The sequence below is a fragment of the Xiphophorus couchianus genome, chromosome 20 (genome assembly GCF_001444195.1).
Source record: "Xiphophorus couchianus chromosome 20, X_couchianus-1.0, whole genome shotgun sequence".
Taxonomy (NCBI): domain Eukaryota; kingdom Metazoa; phylum Chordata; class Actinopteri; order Cyprinodontiformes; family Poeciliidae; genus Xiphophorus; species Xiphophorus couchianus.
This window is the reverse complement of record NC_040247.1, coordinates 10,281,338-10,305,898: the sequence shown is the minus strand read 5'-3', so window position 1 is coordinate 10,305,898 and position 24,561 is coordinate 10,281,338. Positions and strand designations below refer to the sequence as shown.

At 36.6% G+C, this 24,561-nt stretch overlaps 1 protein-coding gene across 2 annotated transcripts in view; it reads right to left on the bottom strand.

Moving 5' to 3' along the window:
* The window catches only part of ppp1r16b (protein phosphatase 1, regulatory subunit 16B), an 88,279-nt gene that overhangs the window by 21,977 nt on the left and 41,741 nt on the right, over positions 1-24,561 (bottom strand). For both annotated transcript variants that reach the window (XM_028003809.1, XM_028003810.1), the window contains exon 3: positions 5,942-6,012. In XM_028003809.1, coding sequence (XP_027859610.1) covers positions 5,942-6,012 — 71 coding nt within the window. The remainder of the gene's footprint in view (positions 1-5,941; positions 6,013-24,561) is intronic.

Genomic DNA, 24,561 nt, shown 5'->3' with positions numbered 1-24,561 from the left:
TCTGTCACATAAAGTCACAACAAAATACATTGAATTTTCTAATGTGAAGATTTTTAAGAGATAGACAATATCTATATTAATGAGTTACAACAGCATTTAATTTCTCTTTTGGATTAATAAACTATTCTTGAATTTGAATTTACGCCCTGGCTGTAAACTAAAGAATAAATTCAGAATTTTATCAAGATAAAGAAGTGCAATAGTTTGTTTTATCCCTTAAAGACAGGTGGTGAAAGGAGCAGACATTAAAACTAATAAGATCATTAATCTATTTAATATCTGTGAATGGTCCTCAATTGTTCTGCAGCCCCTAGAATGAATAGCAGCAGCATTTTACACGCTCATCATAAAACGTCTTTGGTGCAGAGAGTGGATGCTTCCTTCTACAAGGTTTTTACACAAAATATGAGCTGTGGTGCAATCTCCAGAGGTTTGTCATGTCTGAGAAGTGATAGCACAGTAGAAAATAAAAAAACACGAAAGAGGAACAAAGATATTTTAAAAAGCAGACACAAATAGACACATGAATGTCAAATGGGAGAATGCATAGAACAAGCTTGTATAATGAGTCAGATGTAAAAGATTCAAGAGGAATGTTTGGCTCAGACTATTTCCTTCTGTTCTAAAACAAAAAAAAAATCACCTCTTTTGCTGCACCTGTGACCTCTGCTGTCCTATGCTCATATAAAACTGTGTCCACCTAAAACAACACTCAGCAGAAACGGTGCTGTGCTCATTCTAAGCTACTCACACAAAACATTTATTATTTCAAAATGTGGTGGGTGGCAAATACATTCAACACAAGCAAAGGAATGAAATGACTGAGAGAAATGAGACATGACACACGACTGACATATTTCCTCTAAGCAACACATTTCCTCGGGTGTCGATGTAAATAACGACTTAAGAGTTTCTATTTTAACCCATGAAACTACAAAAAAGTCATATCACAAGAAAAGTCTTGTTTTGATGTGACAGTTTAGACAGATGCTAAACTGTCTGAGAGGAACCATGACACAGCTTCATTTGAAGTCTGTGTTGAAAATGCAAATTTCAACATAAACTTTACATGCAAGATCTCCACATTCTTACCCTCATTGTGGTCTCTGGTTATAGACCGAAAAAACTAAATTATAAATACAAGTGTTTGAAATCAGTTTCCTCTGCAGGGTTTTTCTTGTTAGCTTTTTTTTTATGTTCATGTAAAAAAACAGGAAAATTGAAAAAAAAAAACAGTTCATCATTCTTCTACAGCAAATGTTGTAATTTCATGTCTTTTTGAAATGCTGAGCTTTGTCACTCAACTTTTCTCAGCTATGGAAATCGAGACTTCTACTCAAGAGTTAAATGACATTATTTACTGAATATTCTGAGATCAGCATGATAAAAATAAAAAAAAGAGCAGGAAGACCGCATCTGTGTACGTTCAGAAGCAGAACTGGCGGTTTAAATATGTCGACTGCTTCCTGTGCTCACAGCGGAAAGAAAAACCAGGTTCAAAGCAGAAGAGAATGAGTCACGTATTTCCTTATTTCAGTATTTTCGTGTGGTTGTCTGATGCTGTCTAACTGGCAATTTCATAAATTCATAACAAGCAAACATGATCATACTCTGATCCTGTAGTATTCTCAACACATTCTCAATGTTAAAACATAATACGACCTGAAAACCATCACAAAAAGAGAAGAACAAGACTTTTAACAAGAACTGCAGAAAAAAAACTAATGATTTCAACACCCTGAAAGTCCAGCCTATGGCTTTTGCATGAAAGATGTTATCAAAAACAACCTAGAAATTAGCAACCCACTTGCCAGATAAAAATCTAGGTTAATCTCTTTTTGAAAAAAAAAAACCCCGTAAAAACCAGGCCACCTGCTTGCTAAATGCTAGGATTATTGCTTAGTTTTTCTACAAGAAGAAAAAAAGGACTTCAATCTACAAACTTGCAAGAAAAAGGGAAAGAAATAATCTGCAATTCATGTAAAGTACTGACAAAGGGATGGAAGTGTGGTCCAAACAAAAGCTCAGATTATCCCAGTGTGGCTGGAAAACAGCAGCAGCAATCTTGGCGGGTGTCATCTGTGGGTAGAGAGGACTGCAAGGAGCAGGCTGACGAGGAAACAAGGCTGACACTTGGAGTTTTAAATGACTAAAATTGGTTTGAGGCCACAGCCGAGATGGCTGAAGGCAACAAAGACTGCACTAAAGCTGAAATAGTGATGCTTTAAGAGGCACAGGGCCAGGTGAGAAAGCTTACAGCTCAGACTGAAATGAGCTTAAATGGACTTTAAATTTTACCAAAGCTTAACAAGCGAGTGCAAATCACTAAGAGTGATGGGAATCTAAGGTTCGGCTACTGGCAGAGAAGACATAAGAAGGCTAGATTGTTAAATTGAACATTGACAAGCAGCTGAAACACCAGAGGAACACCTGAACTCAAGGGCAATTTGAGCCAACCCTGCAATGTTATTCGTCTGTCTGGAAGAAAAAGTGCCTCTCTGAAGAATGAAGGCACAAATTTATGGTGTCTTTTGTGATTCATACTCTATGAGAACAATTTAAATATGAACATAAACTTTGCCCTATTTTATGAGATTTTATGCTACACACCAATACAATGTGTTGCAAAAGTGCAAAATAAATGGAATATGGGTAGAAGATTTTAAATGTTTAAAGAAAATAAAGTCTGAAAAGTCTGAAGTGCATTGCTATTCAGCAGCCTAAACTCTGATCCCCTTTTAAAGTATATATGTCAAACTCCAGGTGGCCTTCAAGATAACAGTTGTGTACTTAAATATGAAAGTGCATGTTATACTTTTCATATTTTCAACTGTAAAATAAATATGAAACCCATAATTTCCTATTCATTAGAGTCATACAATAATTTGCTCTACCGTTGTATATGAAAGGGGTCGTAAGTCAAGACTTAAGCACATGATGCTGCAAAGCTTATGGTTGCTCAAACGTTGAAATAATGCAGAGCAGAATTACTGATGAAAAGACCAAAACCACACAGGAACGCAGAGGGAAAACTTCATGATTAAACTCTGCGGATGATCCGTTAGAGCCTGTGGAGTCTGTCATGTCTGCATAAGTATTTCAGCACTAAAATTGCAGAAATGAATGCTTTCAAACATGGCTCCAACAGTGATGTTCTGGGTCACCGTGCACACACAGCCACACAGGGGTCACACACACACACGCAACAAAATACAAGAGATTACAGCCGCATAACAGCCGGGTCGCTAAAATATAAGACACCATGAGGCAGGTGAATTTAGGAGCAGTAACTGACAAAAGAAAACTGCTACTGGATTAAATTTCCATGTTTACTCAGATTTTCCTTTTGATTTAAAAAGTGGAACATATCACAAATGAATCCAGCACTGAACGGAACTGCATTAAACTCAACTTATTTGGACCGTTTTCTTATCTGTTTAGAATAACCAAACTGTTTCACTTGTTCATTAAATTAACTTGTTCCATATCTTTGTCATAAGCCCACAGACAGTTATATTTTGAAAGACTAAAGCAAATCAGCAATTTATTCAAGTCTGGACATGAGAAGCTTTGGCATGACTCTAAACAGAGAGTTCATGCACAAAACACTCCAGCAAGGATGAAACCTGTAATTAGTTAAAATAATTCTGCAAATACCATGTGGGCCAAAACATAAAAACGTAGAACAAATATCTTTGGCCTATTAAGTTTAATGGTCTATTACTCTTTCACAAAGAGCCAGGTTGATTTGAATTCTTTTCTTCTGTTATAAATTAAATCAACATTTGAAAACTGCATTTTGTTATTTTTCATGGTAATTTTGTGCAGCATTGAAATGTCAAACCGTTTTTGCCTTTTTAAACTCAAATCACACAATAAACCCTTTTTAAAAATGGAGTTGTGGGAAAAAAGGAACAATAAACCAGGACATGAATAATAATTGTGGGGTTTAGTCTTGAATGTGCGTCGTGGATGATTTCCAGCAGCATTAATCCTGCTTTGCTGGTGGCCTTTAAAATAACCATGACACAAATAATCCATCACATTATTTTGACTAGAGAGGCATTCATGTAGCTTTGGTCACAGCGGAAAAAATGCTGAGGAGTTTTTATTTCTGATTGCTTGTATTGCACATTGTGTGCGTGTTGTGGTACATGCTCTGACCCTGGAAGCCATTTTTTTTATTAATGCCTCATATCAAAGAGGTGAGAGCAGGCCTGAATAGATATGACAAACCATCTAAAGAAACAGATCCTGCACCTTTCTTCATTTATGTTACCTTTTGTGATCACATTATTCCTCATGTTCCGGGGACCCAAAACTGTTCAGACTAGCAGATTGTGAAATGTTTTCTTTATGGATATGTACTGAAACTTTAGGAAATGAATCCAAGTGTCCTTTGCATTTGGTGCTCTCTGGACAATATATGTGTGGCAGTTACTGTGAAATTTACACTCTAAAAGGGTCAAATCTTGAACCCAGCGTGAAGTCAAGCCCATCCAAACAGCGTATAATCAGGAACATTGGAAGCTGAAAGGTCATTCCGATCTCTTGGCCGTGTTTAAAACAGCAGCCTCACCAGTGGTGACTGATGGACTTCAATTTTCTCTTCCGCTGTTCATTTCACTGCCTCCCGGCTGGAGTGTGAATATTAGGCTTTGCACAGCCAGAGGGGAAAAGAGATATGACTGCGCTAGCTCAGGCAGAGAGAAAAGGATGGAACCAAATGAGAAGAGAGGGATGGAGAAGGGATAGAAAGCAATCAACATTTCTCCTTCAGAGATCTTAAAGATAAAGAACCATTCCTGTGAAAGTCAGACACTCTATTAAAAATAAAGCTAAATCCATCTAGCATTTAGATCTATGCTTCAAGCCTCGCCGGTATTTGACATTTTAGCCTAAGTGGAACAAACAGAACGGTTCCCCCTGTAATAGAAGCATCTTCATGCACATCCAGCAGCTTCACAGGAAATAAAGTGTTTTTTCCAGCTGCTGCATTTTGAGGAATCGGCTCGGATGCTGGGTAATAGCTTTTCCCAGACAGGTGCCATTTTTCAGTTTTCAGATGGAAACATAAATGTTTGTTTCCTAACTGAAGCATTAATTCGTAAGCTTTGATTGTAATACCAGTAATGATTTTAATTAGTCTAAAGAATAGGCCTGATGTCCTTGATTAGTTTCCTACATTGAAATGAACTAATTTTCCCAATAATGAACTAATTTCCTCAGAATTAAAAATGACTTTTCAGGAACAGAAACCCTGAACACTTCTTTCTACATGAAACCATCCATTTTACTTGAATGGCAATGCCTTAAAAATTGTTGCGCAGAAAACTTGTGTTGTATTTATATGTTCAAAGCAACAAAACGTCTTGAGACGACAAGTAAGGTGGTAATGTGGTTTGTTCCTACACAGAGTTTAAAATATGCATCTTTATATCTATTCACTGTGGCAAAAAATGATTTAATAAAAGTTCATACTTGACCTTAGCATGAACAATTCAAGGTTCTTTTACTACTGAGATACAAAAAGGAAAAACATCACAAGGTTCAGGTTTATAGAAATTTTCTAAACTTCACTAAATTTGTTTTCCATTAGAACCGCAATTTCAGTGTTTTTTGTTACTATTTTATGGTATAATAATAATTTACAGAATTAATTACAGAATACTTCAATCTCGGTCAGTTTTCAGATAGATTTAGATTGTACTAACATATGACTGGATACTTTAACCTTAACCATTCCACTGTAGTTTAAACACTGTGAATTTAGGGCTCTTTTGGGCTAAAGAGGAGCACCCCAAAGCATTTTAAGTAACTACAAATATAGATCTGTGCCTATGCTTTGTTTTATTGTGGTTTCTTCATACTCATCGAGACTCCAAAATCAGTTTCAAAAGAGAAAAAAAATGGTGGAACAAATGGACACAGCTGATCTTACCTGATGCAGAGCAGTGAGACCGTCTTCGTTACAGAGATCTGGACTCACATTGTTCCTCAGTAGGTAGCGAACTGATGGAAAAAAAGAGACAAGGAAACAGAAATAAATACTCAAAGCTTCTGACAGGCCTCCACTTAACCTATTATTACCTGTAGCATCATCAATAAATCTGTATAATCTATTATTCATAGCGCAGCAATGTGATTTCTCTGCATCGCCTAAATTATGCCCCCTGTCAAGATGTTTCCAATCTAAGCTCAGAAGTATAAATGAAAGGGGGAGGTAAAGGGGAGGACTGGTGAGGTAGTGCAATGATGCAAAGGATCAGAGTGTCTGTCTGACTCCCAATCTGACAGATAAAATCGTCAAACTGGATCCTAATTCAAAAAAATACACAGCGTGTCAATCTGCACACATGGCAGATAAAGAGTCTCATCTGTTTCCATTTCACACACACTCAAATAAAAACACAACTAAAAACAGTTTGAACCAAGTCATATAAAAAGATACGAGCAAAGTAACACAGGAAACAACAAAAACAATAAACTCAAGATGATGTTATTTTTAGTCACCATAAGCACATTATCGTTTTGCTTGCCTTTTGAGTTGAACTGAATATATTTTCAAGTCAGATTAACATATGAAGACAGGACTGATTTGTGTTTCCTGCAGAAAACCACTGATTCAATCTGAAATGACTTACAGAGGAGAAACCCTGGGTATAGAAAACAGTACTGATTGTTTAAAGTTTATAGTTGCTGGAGGAAGGTTAATCAGTAAAACCAACAGATGACAGTAAAATTTCCAACTTCCTTCTCTGTATTTATATAGAACACGTTTTGCAGAGATTAAAGGATCAAAAGGCACAGAAACCCTTAAAACAGCAAATGAAGTTGAGCTCTGACATTTGCTCTGGCAAAAATCCCCACAATAATAGCAAATTAAGGTCTTAGTAAAGTAATCATAATATAAATATAAATGTTTTGACCCCTAATGAAGGAACCAAGACCTACTTTTAAGTATTTGTCGTTTAACTCCGAAACAAGCGGATCGAAGGACTTTCCTGGTGTGCATATCCCCCAAGGATAGCATTAATTTAAAATTTTACTTGGCTTTCTAGCCGATAACCAGTGCAGAAACCCTGATTAACAAGATCATGTTGGCAAAAAATTCTGTGCAATAAACCAGCTTCCTTAAAAACCAACGCTGCATACAGGTGTTTATTTTTGCTAATGCCTAATTTATTATTACAAGAATAAAATCAATAGGTCTTTATTTTCGCAATATTTCTTACTTGTATGTTTTAACTTAGATATTTTCTCCTTTTCTTGTTTTTGTAAATTAAACAAAACCATTGTATTGGCGACCTGTCCTCAGACTCTGCCCCTTGCTCGTTGTCTGCTGGCGACAGGCATCAGCGTGTTGGAAATGGATGACTAGATGAAAATTAAACACCCTGATGAGACCAGATGAATTATACAGAAAAACTAGAACTCACTTTTCCTTCTTGTTATTGTAAATGTAACAAATTCACTGGGTTCTTTCCACTTGAAAAATTCTCACAGGGAGCCTTTTTCATACCATCAATACACAGTACGCCATAAAATTAGTTGAAGTTTATTTTATAACACTTTCATAGATTCCCTGATTTTTAATGAGTCTTTGGTTCCTCTTCTCTTCAATATTCGGCTGCAAGCGAGCTCAGCTCTTTCATTACACTTGTCGTTTCAGAAATTCTTTCAGAATACAGACAATAACCCAGGAACACTGCACATGCTTTAAGCCACTTACAGTTAATACATTGCTATATTGACTGCGAAATTTGGCTTTTGTGTTTTATGGTGTAAAATTGTTTTCCTTGTATATCATTGCTCTTTTGTGCTATGATACGGCATGAAATGCATGTAGTCTTTTGGCAGATTTCAATTGATTTTCAAAGAGACAAATAAAGGGGAAATAAAAAAAACATGAATTAGGCTTTCTATTATCAAAAAAATAAAGTTCCATAAGTTTGAAAATGTGTTATTTAAGCTCACAATAGAAACAATCTTCCCTTTCCTCTCTTTCATCTCCTCTCCAAGGACCTTTCATTAAGAATAACTTTGAAAGAGCCCATTTTAAGTCTCTTTAATAGGTTTAAATAAATAACAGTATGGACAAAAACTATGCACTGTTAAATATGACTGAGGACTTGATTCTTATGCAGTAAAGCTGAAGGATAAAATGAGCAGCTATTATCAACTAGAGGCTTTCAGAGGACTGGATGAATATTGTGTCTGCTAGACCTTGATTAGGCTTTTTTCACACTTTACTGTCAAAGCTCTCTCACCGCGATTTTTTTTTTTTCATTTCGTAGCATATTTTTGCTATGACTCGCACAGCAGCAATCAGTCGTCTTTAAAATCTGAGGCTGAACCAAACAAAATGAGCTGCTGCAGCGGCTATTGGTGGCTACATGCACTCTCTTGATCGTCAAGGAGTAGACAGCGAAATATTACAGAAATGGGCTCAAGGTTCTGGAGTGAGCGATCAGTCTGGCAGCATCGGGTAAGTGTCACACATCATCTCTGCAGTGTTGTTTTTATAAGTGTACAAATCTCAGGGGAGCTGCCAACATCGCCTCTGCAGCTGACATCGCCACATCCCCAGAGATCTATTGCCATCAAGTTTGTTTTCCTTAAAGGCTCTGATTACCTCCCCTCAGAGAGAATAAGACTGCATTTACATTTATATTAGGCTAGCCTAACATGCATGTGAAGTCTCTTCAACATACATGACAAAATGGGTGACATGAATGTGAGGTTATCTTGGTTGTTGAAATTACTTATTTTGAGTGTGTGCATGTATGATTATTAAATATTTGCACTTGTGTTGAATGGGAGACTGATCAAACATCTACCCATGCTCTCACCTACTGACCGCTGCTAATGAGAGACTAAATGAGATTTAATTTGTTAATGCTTGTATAAAACGTTGTGTAGATAACACCACATGTTGCCACGCAAAGAAATGAACATTGGCCACACGTAGTTTTATTTATGAAAATACTGACTTGTGAACGCAACAAGATAAAAAGTTGAGATGAAACACAAAGACAGCTGTTAGATGCTGAAAAAACCCTGAGGCAAAAATGCAAAAGAAACATACTGTTAGAAATATATTAATGATTCTTATTTACCAGCACAGCTGGAAAAACCATAATAAATAATAAACTTTCTCTTTTTCTACATTGTTAACAAGCTGATCACACATTTACTTTAGCATAAACCCTTGTTACTTTTTTATTGGCAAATATCATAGGTTAGTAGTTCAATGCATTCTCCTGCTATCCACATATTGACATGCCCTTGAGCAAAATCCTTAACTTCTGATGGATGCTGAGCTCTCTGCAAGGTAGCATCTCCCATTAAAAGTTGTTTGTTTTGGCAATTTACTGAGGCAAAAGGAAACTGTGTCTATACGAATGTATTATTTACTGCGTTCATGAGTTACAGTCTGTGTATGGAGTCCAAAACTGTCACTTAAGGATTTAAGGAGCACATCAAAAGTTTCTTTGTTCCTCTCTTAAAGCATTTCCTGTTCATACACAGTTTAACTGATCAGAGACTGGATTAAGGCGGAGACTTGCAAAGAAGTAAATCTTCCAGTTTAACATTACCAGTACACAAATTAATCCAGAGCCAAATTTCTGACTAATACCAGATACTTCATTGCTTAATGTTTTGAACATTGAGAGGCCAATGTTGCAAGAAGAAGAAGGCTTAAATCTCAGCTGGTGTGGAATTTGCATGTTTTCCCTTCTGCATGCTGTAGACCTGTTTTCTCCCACACTGCAGTGACATGTATGTTACAAACGTATTTACAGAACTTCAGATTTTTTCCATGTTTTGTTATGTAACAACCTTATTCCCCACAGCAGAGTGTATTTTTTCCCACAATTCTGCAAACAATACCCTGTAATGACAGATTGAAAAAAAAAAATGTTGTAAGAAACTTCTGTGATATTACAAATAACAAAAAGAGAACAAAAATTTAATGAAAAAAAAAAACTGGGCAAAAACTTCAATGATTTTTTAAAATTTTAATCCAGCTGTAAAGTCACACTTTTTATGGATATAAACAATTACTTAGATGAAAGTTATCACAAATTGCACAGAAATGGAAATGTATGTTTATGTGCAGATTTGTCACAGCATGACCACCCTTGTGATTATCACAGTGGTCTACTGTATAAACACTTTTGTTTCTTCTCATTTTGAATAAGTTGGTGTTTTAAAATGTCAGTATTCGGTATTTTATGTCTATGCCTTCAGCATGTACATTTTACAACATATTATTAGTAAATGTTTTTGCTTGTATGCCTTCACTCGTAGGAATTTCTCGTTTTATTCATAGGGTTTTAGCTTCTGGTCTACTAAGTATCGGAGTGTGTTTATGACCATTTTTGACCGTCTTATCTAAAGATCATTTGTGAGGTCAGACACTGATGTTGGAAGAGATGGCCCATGTCATACATACATTGGTATGCGGAAACAGTAAGTGTTTCTTTCACTTAAGCTGGAGTGAAACCTGACTCTTGATGTGATCTGCTCTGCACTGAACTTTTCACTTTACAAAATGTACCCAGACAAATGTTCTTTTCCTTGCAGCTGCAAAACCCAGACTCCTCCACTGGGTCACCAGACAGAGAATATGTCCTCATCGTCCGTAAGTCTAGTGGCAGAATGCTTTACACGACTGCACGTGATTATTTGCATTGTACTTGGTAAAGTAGGCATTTTCCTGAGCTAATCTGAAGGCAACACTAAATTTGGACACCTGTAGCTATGGAAAGTTGCAATTACTTAGATGAAATGTACTGTTCTACACACTTTGAACAGGTCTCACTTATTTTACATGTTATTTTACGTTGTTGTTCAGTTGCTGTCTTTCCAACATGCTTCCACTTTGTTATAATCTCACCAACAGTTTACTATGGATTGTTTAATTGCATTTTCTAACTGGACCTTTTTCAAAAATGGAGTCCTATTACAGTACTATGCTGAGATTCACTGAGCACCTGAGAGTGACGCTTTCACAAATGTTAGCAGAAGAAGTCTAAAATTCCTAGGGCCTGGACTTTATATACCTATGGCCAGAGAAGTGAGTGGTATACTTCAACCCAGTGATTTAGACTGGCGGGGGAATATTTTTTCTGCAATAGGAAAGAACAGTGTCTTTGCAGTGAACATGATTGGTTTCTTGGTGCCAACACTAAAATAAATGGAATGCTGCTGAATTGCATTGTCAGGGAAAGTATGACCATTGACACAGCAGCTAAAATGAAATGTGCCTGAGTTGTGATAAGCATCTTTTGGTGCTGGTGGTGAGGGGAGAGCCGGGTAGCAGAGGGGAGACGATGTGAGGAGGAGACCACCGCAGTGATGAGCATAAACAGCCTCAGGATACTGGGTTTTACAAATATACTTTCTTATTGTTCTCTTAATATTCATGACTTTTCTTGGTTGTTGGGCCTCTTTTCTTTAGCAGTGAGGCAAACATATGATTACATTTATTTTTAACTTGTCTGCCAATGCATCCTTTTACCCTCCTGACAAACAAAAATCATTTCTGTAAAAACCCTTCTAATGAGCTTATTAAACAAAGGAGCAATATATAATCCACTTTAAGAGATGTGCTATATTACTGAAGATGTTTTTAGCTCTAACTTGGTTTATTAAGATGATGTCAAACAATTGGTATTTTACAGAAATGAGGATGAGCAATTATTGTATTATTTATTGGTATTTAAGAAAAAATATAATAATGAGAAGTGGATGTTTAGTCTACAGCAATGTTTAGCTGAAAACAACATCAAAATTGCAATCATAAAACCCAGAATTCAAGGTTACACAGCAGAACATTGAATTATAACACGTTGATCAATGTTTTCCTTCACCTATAATCCGATTAGATGTGACAGAGATGACTGAACTTCACAATGACATTAAAATTTGTTGATAATATCTAGACAGATGACCTCTAAGAGGTGGATGTTATACACATGCATAAAACTCCTCCAACACGATCCCTAACTTATCGGCCACTGAAACATCGACATGTAAACAACAACAAACAAAATTTTTAATTAGTTTCTGCACCAGTTTGGCTGCACAAACCAAATCTCTACAATTACAATTAGAAGTTTTACTGAACTGCAAGCAGAGCAGCAACACAAAGTAACTAACCCGGCCCATAGGGAAAACTCTGTGCAGCGCCTTCATCGGTGTCCTATAAATGTGTGAATGGAAACAGTTTACAGTAGCAGAACCACACAGCTGAAGTCAAATACAGTTGGCTAATATTGTCCTTTTTTGTGTGGAGACCTACAAAAAAGGAAAGAAATAAAGACACAAGGTAAGAGAGGTGGAAGGAAGAGGAGTGGAAGGACGCAAACAAGGAAATCAAGGTAGGACAGCAGAATATGAGGACAAAAAAGGAGGAAAAGACACAAAGATGAATAAAAGTAAAGGGATAAGGAAGAGTGAGACATGAAGGAAGTGAAGAAGAGAGGAAGGGCATGGAAATCAGGAGGGAAGAAAGGACAAAAGGAAGGAAAAAATAAGGAAGGACAGGAAGGGCACAAATGAAGAAACTATGAAGGAGGGAAGGGCAAAAAAACAAAATGATACAACAAAGGAAGAATGAAAGGAAGGGCACAATATTTAGACAATAAAACAGGGAATAAACTCTGAAAATAGAACATGCTTTCCATGCTCTTATTTTCATTTCTCCTTATATTCCAGACGTGGAACATGATGGAATTAAATTCCAGACTTTATACAAGCTCTGTAGCATGAATGCAAAAAGCTAAACTTTCCATATAACTTTGTTGCATTGATAGATTCTGACGTACTAAAAGATAAAAACAGAGTTGGCAGCATGCAGCAGGAATGTGATTCCTATCTGATCCAACATGAAGAGGGATGAAACAACTTCACCAACAAACAAACAAGAATAAATAAAAAAAAAATCATCAACCACAGTTCACCATGGCGACTATCTTCCACCCTACAATCCAGAAGCACAACACTGCAGAAATGTTGTGAACGCCTCCCTGGGCAGGTCCTGTATCCTCTTATCAGGGGAGGAGATGGATCTGGATGAGATGCTTCCCAAAAGATAAAAGATACATCAACAAATAATGACGCAGGAAAAGAAGCCCTCCCTTTCCTTCCTGTTATCTTACTGCGTTTCTACAGCGACATCTGTTTGTGCGTCCAGCTGTGTGCGGGAGATGGACCCTCGCATTAATCAGGTCATAACTTCTCAGAGTGCTGATTACTGATAAGAGGTTATTAACAAACTGTCCTGTGGGCTCTGAGATCAAACAACAGTCATGATAACTTGCAAGTAATACATTTATAATGTCTTCTTTTTTAATCAGTAAATGTATAAAATTCAATTAAGTATGAATGCCAAGAGAAAACAGGATTAAAAAAAGGACCATTTTTGAATTGATTCTGAGCAGCAGAGGAAGACAGAAGATATTGTGAAGAAAACCAAAAAGAAATGAAACACCCTTCAATAAATGGATGTTCACCAGTCAATCACATCTGTAAATGTAAGGTTTGGCAGATAACTGGAGAGTGGTCTCAAACTTTCAATGCTTGAAAGATTTTTTTTTTTCTAGATTAACTGAAGCTGAATCTCTTTTCTACACTACAGTAAAAGATTTGAGTGTTCAGTGAAGATAATAGCAGGGATCTTATCTTTTGTATTTGGCTAAGAACCCTGGCTGAAATGGATTCTGTTGAAAGCTTACACTCACTGATCCCTGATAACAGAGTATTAAAGATACAAATTCTGAAACAAGAGAGGATTGAGAGTCTTTAGGAACAGTGTATCCCAAAAGAAGACATTATCTTCTACTTTGGATTTCCTAATGAAATAACTTTATTTCACTTTTGCTATAATAGGTGGAATAGTCTATTTTTCCTGTGCTATGCTCTATAAATTAAGTACATAATATCATAATAACAGCCTATTATTTCTAAGTCTTCACATGGTTTTCCTGAGAAATTAATTCCACTAATTCATCTCGGCCATCCTGTTTTTGAGCTGCCTGTAATGCATCGCCAGCAACCACAATGGGAGGCAGTAAATGCATTAACGCTGCATTCAATTTGGAAGTTGATATATGAATTGCTAATTGTACTGGTGGCTAGTTGCTATCAGCAATAAAAACAAATATACTGTACCGTATTTCTCCTCACATTCTAAGTTATAACACAAAAATACTGTTGACTGGTAATATCTTAGGAAACAATCAGCACCACTGGTCATAAGAGTTGTAGAAGTGCTAATAAATGGATTATTTTGGCCACCTTCAATAACTCTTACTGTGTTTTACAATTTTAGATGCTAAACTGCGATAACTTCGGCTTTCCCAGTGAAAATATTGATTTCTCCAAGACTTGAAATATGTAGCTGTTACCGCAAGGAGATGGTAATGGACCAAATAATTTAGGAAGAAGGCCACCAGACATTGTGCGCACATGTTGCTAAGAGACTGTGTTGTTCAAAAGGTGGCAGAATTTTAGCTATTTTACATCCTTCCACTTTTAGCTATCGTTTAATTAATTTAATTCTAAATTCCTAACTCTATGTGCTTAAGTTTGTTTTCAATTTATCTGAATATTTGTGTTAAAAAAAAAAGCAAGCAATTTTGAAAAAATGTTGGTTTGGAGAGCTTTTTTTTTTTCTATCTGAAAACTGCTCTTTCAATTTACTAAGGTTATCTGTTTCTGAAATTTGACATTTGTTTGATTATCTGAAACATTTAAGTGCCAACTATCTTGGCACTGGAAAAAAGCGAAACGAAAAGAAATATGTAAAAAGTGTATCCTTCCCTGGAGCCATTTCCTGACTTATGAATGGCACGTTCACGCCAGAGTGGTTGAAAATAAACTAATAATAATAATGATGATGATGAAAACTTTTAGAATAATCCTGCTTTTTTAATTATCCATCTTACGGTGTTGGTAAATCTGAGATTTTTAATTTATTTCTTAAAAGTTTTTAAATTTCCTTCAGTATTCAACCCTGGGGCAGTGATAATTAATCATCAAAAACATGTTTTCCTTCTTGATGACGCAATACATAAATTGCAGCAATTTATCTAATATAATATATAAAAATATAAAAATAATAAGAAGAATTTTTCTCCCACTGTGACCAATAAACTGATGTGGAGCTGATGTCCTTCAGGGTTATTTTACTCTCTCTCTCTCTTTGGTTCTAACCAGGTGGTTAAAAATTGTGCTTTTGCTGCTTCAGCTTCAGAGTCCAACATTTTGTTCTCGAGGGTCAGAGCCTTCCACCTGCATGAATGGAGCTGCAGCAGCTCTTCATCTTCAGCAGGAATCTGATGTCTGGGTTTATTTACTTTAAGAAGCGAAACTCTGAAGCTGGAGCTTCCACAGTTTGAAACCTTTTCCCATTGTATCTTTCAGTATATTAAAAAGTCGCCATTTTCAGCTGGATGCTTTCAAGTTAAAATAGCATTTTTAAGATATCTTGGTGTTCCTTTTGCTTATTTTCAGACTCATTTACATTTTAAAAAGACATCAAAGAAAAAAAATTGGCCCAATTATGGCCCTTCACATTTCAAATGTTTTTTTTTTTTTTTATTCCTGGCAGTTTTTGTAGTCAAGAAGCTCTCCTAATGTGCTTTTGGCAACATAATAAACCGGTTCAAACAATTTTACTGCATCTTACTGCAAACAGGAAAAGACTGATCCACTGCACACAATGATCAGTTCCCACAAAAGAGACATGTTATTCTTGGAACAAACAAATAGCCCTAAACAATGTCCGTGTAGCGTAGCTTCTCTTCAGGCAAGGTGGCCTTCTCTGCATTCCTATCAGCTGTGCAGAAAGTAGGCCGCGTTGCACGTACATGCACTGAGTTAGAGCTAAATGACATTGGTTTTAGTAGGACAAAAGCAGAGGAAGATAGTTGGTATAATTAGCAGGCATTATAATTATCACCCACATGATAAGCCATCAGGAGGCTTTAATTGTAGTCCTAACATATGTAGTTGGACGGATGCATGGGAAAGAGAAACTAAATAATTTAAGAAGTAGCAATGCAATACAGCAGGATTTTATTAGGTCACTGTGTGCAAAAAATAATAATAGTTTGTGGCTCCAATAACACTGCACATCCACAGATAAACCTAAATTACTACATCCATCCATCCATCCATTTTCTGAAAACTCTTGTCCCTTAAAGGGTTCAGGAGGGGTGCTGGTGCATATCTCCAGCTAACTTTGCGGGCGAGAGGCGGGGTACACCCTGGACAGGTCGCCAAAATTACAAAATTACTACAATTTCAGTTTAATTATTTGTACTAATAATTATATTTGTTTGTAATATTTTTGTTTCCACTTAATCTGTGCACTTTATTTTTTTATCAGTGGACAAACTCTGCATCTGGGAGATAATAATCAGAAAGCAGTGCTTTGGGTGGGTCGAATTAATGTATTAGAGAACGTTAAACTTAACAACTGTGTCTTTTACATGAACTGGAACTGATCACAGCTTTCCCTGGCATCATTAAATGGAGATCTACTAAGGAGGGCATGAGAGATGCAAACTGATAAACTTTGAGCGAATTTTAGTTTCTTAATGCAGAAAAAAGAATTATGACATATACCCTTAAAGATAAGAGTGTATTGTTTCTTACAGCTTAAGGTATTAGGCTGGCGTATATGATTGAAAGCCAATATTTGCATACACTTTATAAAATGACACATTACCTTTATTTTGTCATTAAACCAGTTTAAATGTTTCCTGCTTAGGTCAGTGAGGATTCCCAAAATTTGTATTTTCTATATGTGAGAAAGTATTACGAGAAAAAGCACGTCAAATATGAGCAGGAGTTTGTAATTGTGCCACGAGTTTGCTTTATTAAGTAATTTCATTTTGCAGGGTTGTTTTATTGTATGCTATTTTTTATAAAGGCAACTATTGGGATGGTCTAGCTGGATTTGTGATGCTCACTTTAAAATATTAATTTTGTGTCCTTAAACAAGAAATATTTACTTTTTGCTCATGTATTTTCACATGCTCAGGGCTCTGTACACCAGTGTTAGATAATCCTGAAATCACCTTGTTTAACCTGAGTGAAGAGGTAACATCTGTGGTTATCATATCACAACATGCAGTGCCAACAACCATGACTGGTTTGTGGTAACGTCTCGTTTAGTTTGCTATAAAAGGAGGAGGTACAAGATCTTAATTTTTGATGCCTTCTTAATCAAGAATTATATTTCAGGCAGCGTTTGGCTACTTGAAGAGATTAGCCACTTTTGAAATAACAAATGCACTTAAACACTTGTAGTGGCAAACGTGCCACTGAAGGTTTACCGGCTTTTGGAAGGCCGTTTATTTTTGGGGATTGTTGTTTGCATTGATTGACGGCTCCTCGGGGCGTAACCAGCTGTTCATCGCAGCTTAGCCACTGTTGTCTTTGCACTGCTTAGATTTGTGGGTTTGAATTACCAAGTAAAGGTGGCAGGAAGTGTGTGTGTGTTTCAGCACCTGAGTTTCTTATCTAATATACTCTCTTACTCTGTGGTTCATAGTTTTACATTTTGTTTCAGTGCCTTAGTGAATAACATCCTCGCCAAGGTTTTAATACTAAAAAAAAAAAAAGCTCACTTTTTATAGTTATATCAATTTGAAATTTGCAGTAACCCCTTTCTAGTCTGTCACAGTCTAATCCTTATTGGATAATCCTGAATGGTTCGGTGGGATTTATAGTTGAGGGCTGTTCAATCACTAAGAGCAGGTGGACAGACTTTGGAAGATGTTACGGGGCGCTTTAAAAACGGGGGGAGAGCAGCAGGGTGCTGAACAAGCATTTGGGAGATTGGCAGCAGGGGATCAAGCCACGACGCACGCTGACATGCCTTCGGCAGGCCAACACCAGGCAGGAGGACTTCAATCACAGTCGCTGATAAGATGGAGCCCTGCTGATAGATTTATTCACTACTTGCTTAAAGTGGGCCCATTTCAACTATGTTTTCCTCTTCTAATGTTTCTTCTTGCTCATTATCAATAAATCAGGATTCTTTGGAAGTTGAGTGGTATTAAAACAAGAATCTCTTTATCTTCTGTTACATTAAATCTGTCAAAACTGACCTAACCTCAGTCAAAATGTGACAAGGTAGTAAAATGTGTTTATTTAGCTTTTTTTCGCACACTGTAAAATGACTCATAGCAGCCATGACGTTTAGGTTTATATAAAGCTTTAAAGTTGATGGAGAGTTTCTCAGGCGTTTCTGATTGTAATTTAGGAAACTGGGATTTTTCAGGAAAAAAAACAATCGTGGTTCTTTCTGACCTTTTACTGAACTAAATAAGAAGTCATGTTGCACAGTTTGTGACAGCTGAGTTGCTCGGAGTCATGGCTGCACAGACCTCTCCGTGTCTGCCTCAGTTACTATGGAAATAGGAGTTAACTCAAGAGTCAGGGTTTTCCCAGGAGAGATAACCGATGTGAAAGAGACAAGGTGATGGAGAACTCAGACAGCCCCTGTGCAAGGCACCACTTGTGAGAAAATGGTTCACTGAAGTAGCAAGTAAGTAAGTAATTATTAATAATAATTACTTATTAATTACTTAATTATTAGTAATAATTAGTAAGTAAGTAATAATTATGGTAATGATAAAGACGCTGAAGTGAGCAGATTGAAAAGAAGGACTGGATGAAAATAAGACATGCAAATTAAATTGTAGTGAAGGCAAAGGCCCAGTGGAGGAGGGACTGTCAGTGGCATGCTCAAGCTAAACAAATAACCCTTTGTTGCTTTGATATAATGAGAACACGTGTTCAGATATGAAACTAAATAAGCCAACATTCTGATAATTCTTCGCTCTAGCGCATCCGGTTCTGCTAATTGACTCAACCAGCCACTGATGCCATTTCCCAAACATCTAATCTCCTAACAGCACTGGACATACTACCCAGCAATCAATCATGATGCTTTCACTGTTAGGTTTTTACTTTTTCACAGGTCTGTTGAATCCAAATTACAACTATAGTGAGTCATTTCTCTAAAGAAAAGGCAACGGCTGGGAGGAGACAGCAGTGCCAGGCTGTGCCGGGTGAAGCGATTAACCCTGGAGGAACTGGGTCTCATGAGAGTGAACAGAAATCTCTGAGGCTGAGGGGCAAAGGAGAACAGCAAAACGAGAAAAAGTTGAGTTCTGTTGAGCCAAAGGCTGAGAAGAAAACTCCCTTAATCACAAAGGATTCAGAGGAAGGAAAGGACAGGTTGAAAAAGGAGGAAAGGATGCAGTGAGAACCAGCAGCTTTATAACACATATAACTCATGACAGGAGGGAACGATCAAACACCCTAATCAAGGGAGCCTTTGACAACCCACACAAGGTTATCTGTCATTGTTGCAGCCCTACTTGAGGGCATGAAATGCAAAATCCCACTTAAGTAATCAAGCTCCAGGAATGTAACATCAAATCAATAGTGATGATAGGGATGATGATAAAGAGGGAAGAAAGGGTGTAAAAGCATCGGTGAAGGAGTCTTGATTTGTCTTCATGTGAATAATTCTGTGTGAAAAAAACAACAACAAAAAAAAAACACAAGAGCCAAATTAAATCATTTGTGAGTTAAACAGACATTGGTTTGGTCAGTGTGTTCACGAGCACCAAGAGGTACAGCTCAACCTGCAACCATCTTACAACTTATAGTGCCACGAATAAATGAAGACTCTTTACAGGTTTCAATAAAAAATACTTTGACTAATCAAAATACATTTTTATATCAAACAATAATAACCCAAGTAAACATAAAGAGCAGTTTTAAAATTATTTAAAAACAGAAAAAAGCTAGTGTATAGCTTTATTACATCATGACTTAATGGTGATTAACCAATTATTTTATACCAATTTCACAAGACACAACCATGACCGATTCCACAGAATAGAAATCACTTAAACTGAAACAGTCTGACAACATGAAGTTGGCTAAAAGATCTCAAAACGCAACACATCATTGCCAAACATAAAGAAAATCAAGTACCAACAAGAAAAAAGCAATTTACACCAATCAATCTTAGAAGGGCTACAAAGCCATCTTTAAGATGGCTGCCATTATTTGTGGATAATGGAAGTCATTATACACAAATTGAGAAAACATGGAACAGTAGAGAACCTTCTCATGAGTGCCTGGCCACAAAAAAAAATACTCCAACAATTCAACAATTCATCCGAACAACTCAGAACAACGTAAAAAGCACACCAGCATGTCTACCTCTGATTGGCCCAAAACAAACTTGAAATGAATGTTTTGGAGTGGTCTAGTAAGATCCGAAATAATTAAGTTTAAGGGGTAAGCTACTGTTCACACTGTGCTAAGTTAATAAAGCTACTTTTAGTTTAAATTCAGATTATGTTTGATAATTTGATCATCTGAAACTTTGAAGTCTGACAAGAAACAAAGGCAAGTCTATACCAGGGCAAAGAACATTTTATTATACTTTCCTCAAACTAATCAATAGCAATTATCAGGTAACAGAAAAGCTAATTGGCTGGAGATCAGAATCAGTGAATTTCCTCTTAATCTGAACTATCATAATTTATTTTTCCTTCTTCATAAAAGGCTTAAACCACTAAGAAAAGTGAGAATTATGCCTTTAAATCCATCAGCCAACAGCAATCACTCTGATATTTGATTCTGAAGTTTAATAAGTATCAAAATAAGGATTATGACTTGTACATTCATGCAAAAATCTGTAGCACTTTTGTTTTCACATTCATATGCTGTATTGCTTTAAAAAAATGCAATTGGTCAAAGCAGAAATCAGCAGCCCAGAACCCCAAAGAAACCTGGAAATCAGTATTGGCAGGAAAGAGCCTGATCAGTGCATTTCTAACAAAGCTAAGGAGCATTTGCAGCTCAGATCTCCACAGATCACTGCTCAGCCTTGTTGTCATTTGTCTTACAACACATGACCCAGCTTACACAGCGGCTGCAAGGGGTCACGCCAGCTTAGTTAGACATGTGAGCAAACAACCTCATGCTGTGGATCAGCAGTTAATTCATATTAAAGGAAAATCTCACTTTACAGGCTTTAAGAAAGTCGCTGCTATCCAAGATGGGTCAAATAAAGTCTAACGTGTTTATACTTCAACAAACAAGTCAGATGGAAGTTTACTGATGATGATCTAGGTAAGTTAAAGTACATTGAAAAAACTCAAATTCATAATGAAATTCTTCTTCCATGGGGCTGATTGAGATGATTCTTTTCAGCTATCTGTTCAAAGCTAGTTGCATCATGTTTTATGTCGAGGCTTGCTCCTTTTTCACTGCTTTTCAGTTCAGTCCTTGCACCTGAGCATGGTTTAGAGGAAAAAGGCTTTTAGATTGTTAACTGACTTATCTTTGACCTATGAATTACTCAAGAATAGAACAAAAATAAACCTTCAAGGATTAACAAGTGTGGCCTGAACCAACAGCAAACTCTACAAGTAAAAACGTTTAAATTAAAATTCAAGGCAAGCTTTGATTTGCAAAGCATAAATAAATGTTTAGCTGAAAGGTTACGACAGATGTCTGCAAACCTCAACATACTATAGAAGCAATGTTGTAAAGGAGAGGAAGTCAAAACTGCTTCACAACAGCGAGAAAGACTGTTAGTCATTCAGTAAATGATTATATTAGTCAATTATCTAACTTATGTTAAGCAAAGAGTGTAGAATACATCTGATTTAAATAATTTTGTAATTTGAAAAGACCAACATTATGTATTTTACCATCCTTTTCAATTCCTGTTCATCCTAGGAAGACAATAAAAAGAATGCAAGTGAGGAGTATCTCCAGTCTTCTAGACAATGCTGTAGATTTAGAGATGTGTAAAATGAGCCTGTGTATTACGAACCGGATCAGAGGGCTTTACATCAGATCCAGAGTGTACAGGGTTTAAAAGCATTAAAAAGGAGGGGATAGATGACACGATCTGAGCATCTTTATAGGCTGATAAATGTGGTTCAAAAGTTTATCCTTTTACATCCATGAATGACGTATCTGAACTTACCTTCTTCTTTTTGGACTAACTCCATCATTATCACTATAATCAAACAGAACAGACACATTGATGTTGCAACAGAGCGACCTACATCATCATGGCACAGACCTGTTTATCTTTCAATGCCAGACCTGTGAGCAGTTCTGTTTCATGTTTTGAGCTCATTTCTCTTTCATCATGACATGATAAGGACATCGTTTCAGCAACACACTAAGAGACTTTATTACAGGTAGACAACACCTTTTGGGCTACTTCTCTGTGATTAGTCTCATTACTTTTACAGTGAATAGTTAATAAATCCACTAACAAAAATAGAAGAATAGAAGAGAAGTCTGAAACTACCTTTGAAATGAGAACTGGAAGTGACAGGAAGCTGCAAATGCAACGATCTGGCAACAGAAATAAAAAATGTATCTTTGCTATTTGGTGTTGAGTAGTCTTTGTTGCATTTTAAAATCAATATATGCAACAAGTCTAAGCCAAAATAAGTCCTTTAGAAACAGAACAGTGTCAGTGAGGCATATAATCCATTTTCATCAGGGTGTAATGAACTCTATTATAATGTATGGGATGTTTCTGCACAAGCTAAAGCCAAACTGATGCAAATGAAGTTCTCCTTTCAGGATATTTCTGAGCAAGGTGTTCTTAAAAAGGAACAAAAGCTTCTATTTGTGTGTCCTTCATCAGTCTGAAGAGTAGCAGCAGAGCAAATTGTAAAAAAAGGCACTTCAAAAAGGATGAACAGTTTTCTGTAAAAGCTCTAGCAATCATTTAAAACAGGAGTTGTGAAGTTTATCTAACTGGTGAGATACGCTTCATTTTTTTAAAAAGACTTCTGCAACTTTTATTTTTTTTTATTTTATTTTTTAAGTCAACTACTAGGATGGTCTAAAACAATTTTTTCCCCAAAGTGACAACTAGCATTTCACATCACAGTGCTTCATATAAAGCAAACAATGGATAGAAAGAAGAGATATACAGCATACATTAATAAAAGATAAAACTAGATATGTGATTTACAGCATAAAAAGATACATCACCTCATTGCCACCACCTGGTATTAAATCAGTTATTAAATCAGAGTTAATGTTGTCTTATATCTTTAAATATGATTCCCAAACATTATATAAAGACGCTGAGACCAACTTTCAAACCATGGATACAGAAATAGGGTACGAATCAGAAAAGAAGGGTAATATTTATGAGGATTTCAATGGGATTGCAAAGAATAAGGGAGTTTTCACCTGAGTAGTATAAACAGGAGTTTTTAAACCAGACTTCTCTCACACACAGAAAAGGTCACTAACTATGCAGAGTTTATGAAAAAGAGCCAATTAAATTTCTCAGATTTTCATTCTGTTTTGTTACTGCCTCGGTGAAGGATGTTTGTGACATTTTTCCACTGGTATTTGAAATGAGAAGTGAAGACAAACCACTGTGCGGCATGTTTAACCATGAATCTGAAAGCTGACATTAAAATCAGCAGAAGAGTATAAACATTAGACGAGATAGTTCGTGTTTTGGTGATGAATTGCCCTCCTGCTCTTTGCACTCCTTTTCGTCTTTCACTTTTACGAGACTTTTTGATGCCATTCTGCCTCTGCCATATGCCTGGGAGCAGCTAAGCCTATTTTAGGCCTCTGAGGAGAAGCCCTTACCACTCTAATAAGACTGAAGAAGAAGACAAAAGCTCATCTGAGACCTAATTTGCACACAAATAAGAAAAAAATTGTTGAGTGAACCACATGAGTACTTTCCCTCCGGGAGGTGATACACACTTGTGGAGTATTTCTTTTATTTTTTTTATATCTCTGGTTGTATTTTTATGGTGATGATATGGCAGGAAAAAAATAGAGAGAAAAACCAAAAGTAAAAGCCACATGTCTAAAACTGGAATGTGGATTTTAAGGGAGGCTTCTCAGGCTGCAAAGTTAGAAGTTATGAAGTTTCAGTGGGGGGCATAAGTGGTAATTAGAGTGCAGGGTGTTGTCCTTGTGAGTGGGTGGTTAAGTGGAGAGCAGGGTGGGAAGAGGACAGAGCTGCAAAACAAAGACAGGGTTCAACGAGAGGCAAGTCTGGAAGATGTGTGGAGTCACATAACAATGAGGATACTTCAAATGTAAAAACAGTCACTGCTTCAGAGGTTAAAAAAGGTTCTTCACTGGTCTACTAATTTTGCTTGCCTTGTTTATTCATAGCGTTTTGTCACATTGCAGCTACAAACATTGCAGATAAACTTGGCAAATGTCTTATGCTTAGCTGCAAGTGTCGTCCTTTCACAGTTTTGGACATCAATACTGTCTTATAATATTCTTCACAGAATATTATTCTTTCTGAGAATCTTTGTGAGACTGAATGGAAAGCATGAACATAATTTTTAAAATATTTTCAATGATTCTAAATGGGACATTGATCTGTACTTTGACTAGGCCATTCTTACACACGAATTAAGCTTTGATTTAAACCATCCATCTGGAGCACTGCCTTCTTGTTTACTGTTATACTGTCTTCCCTGCATTATG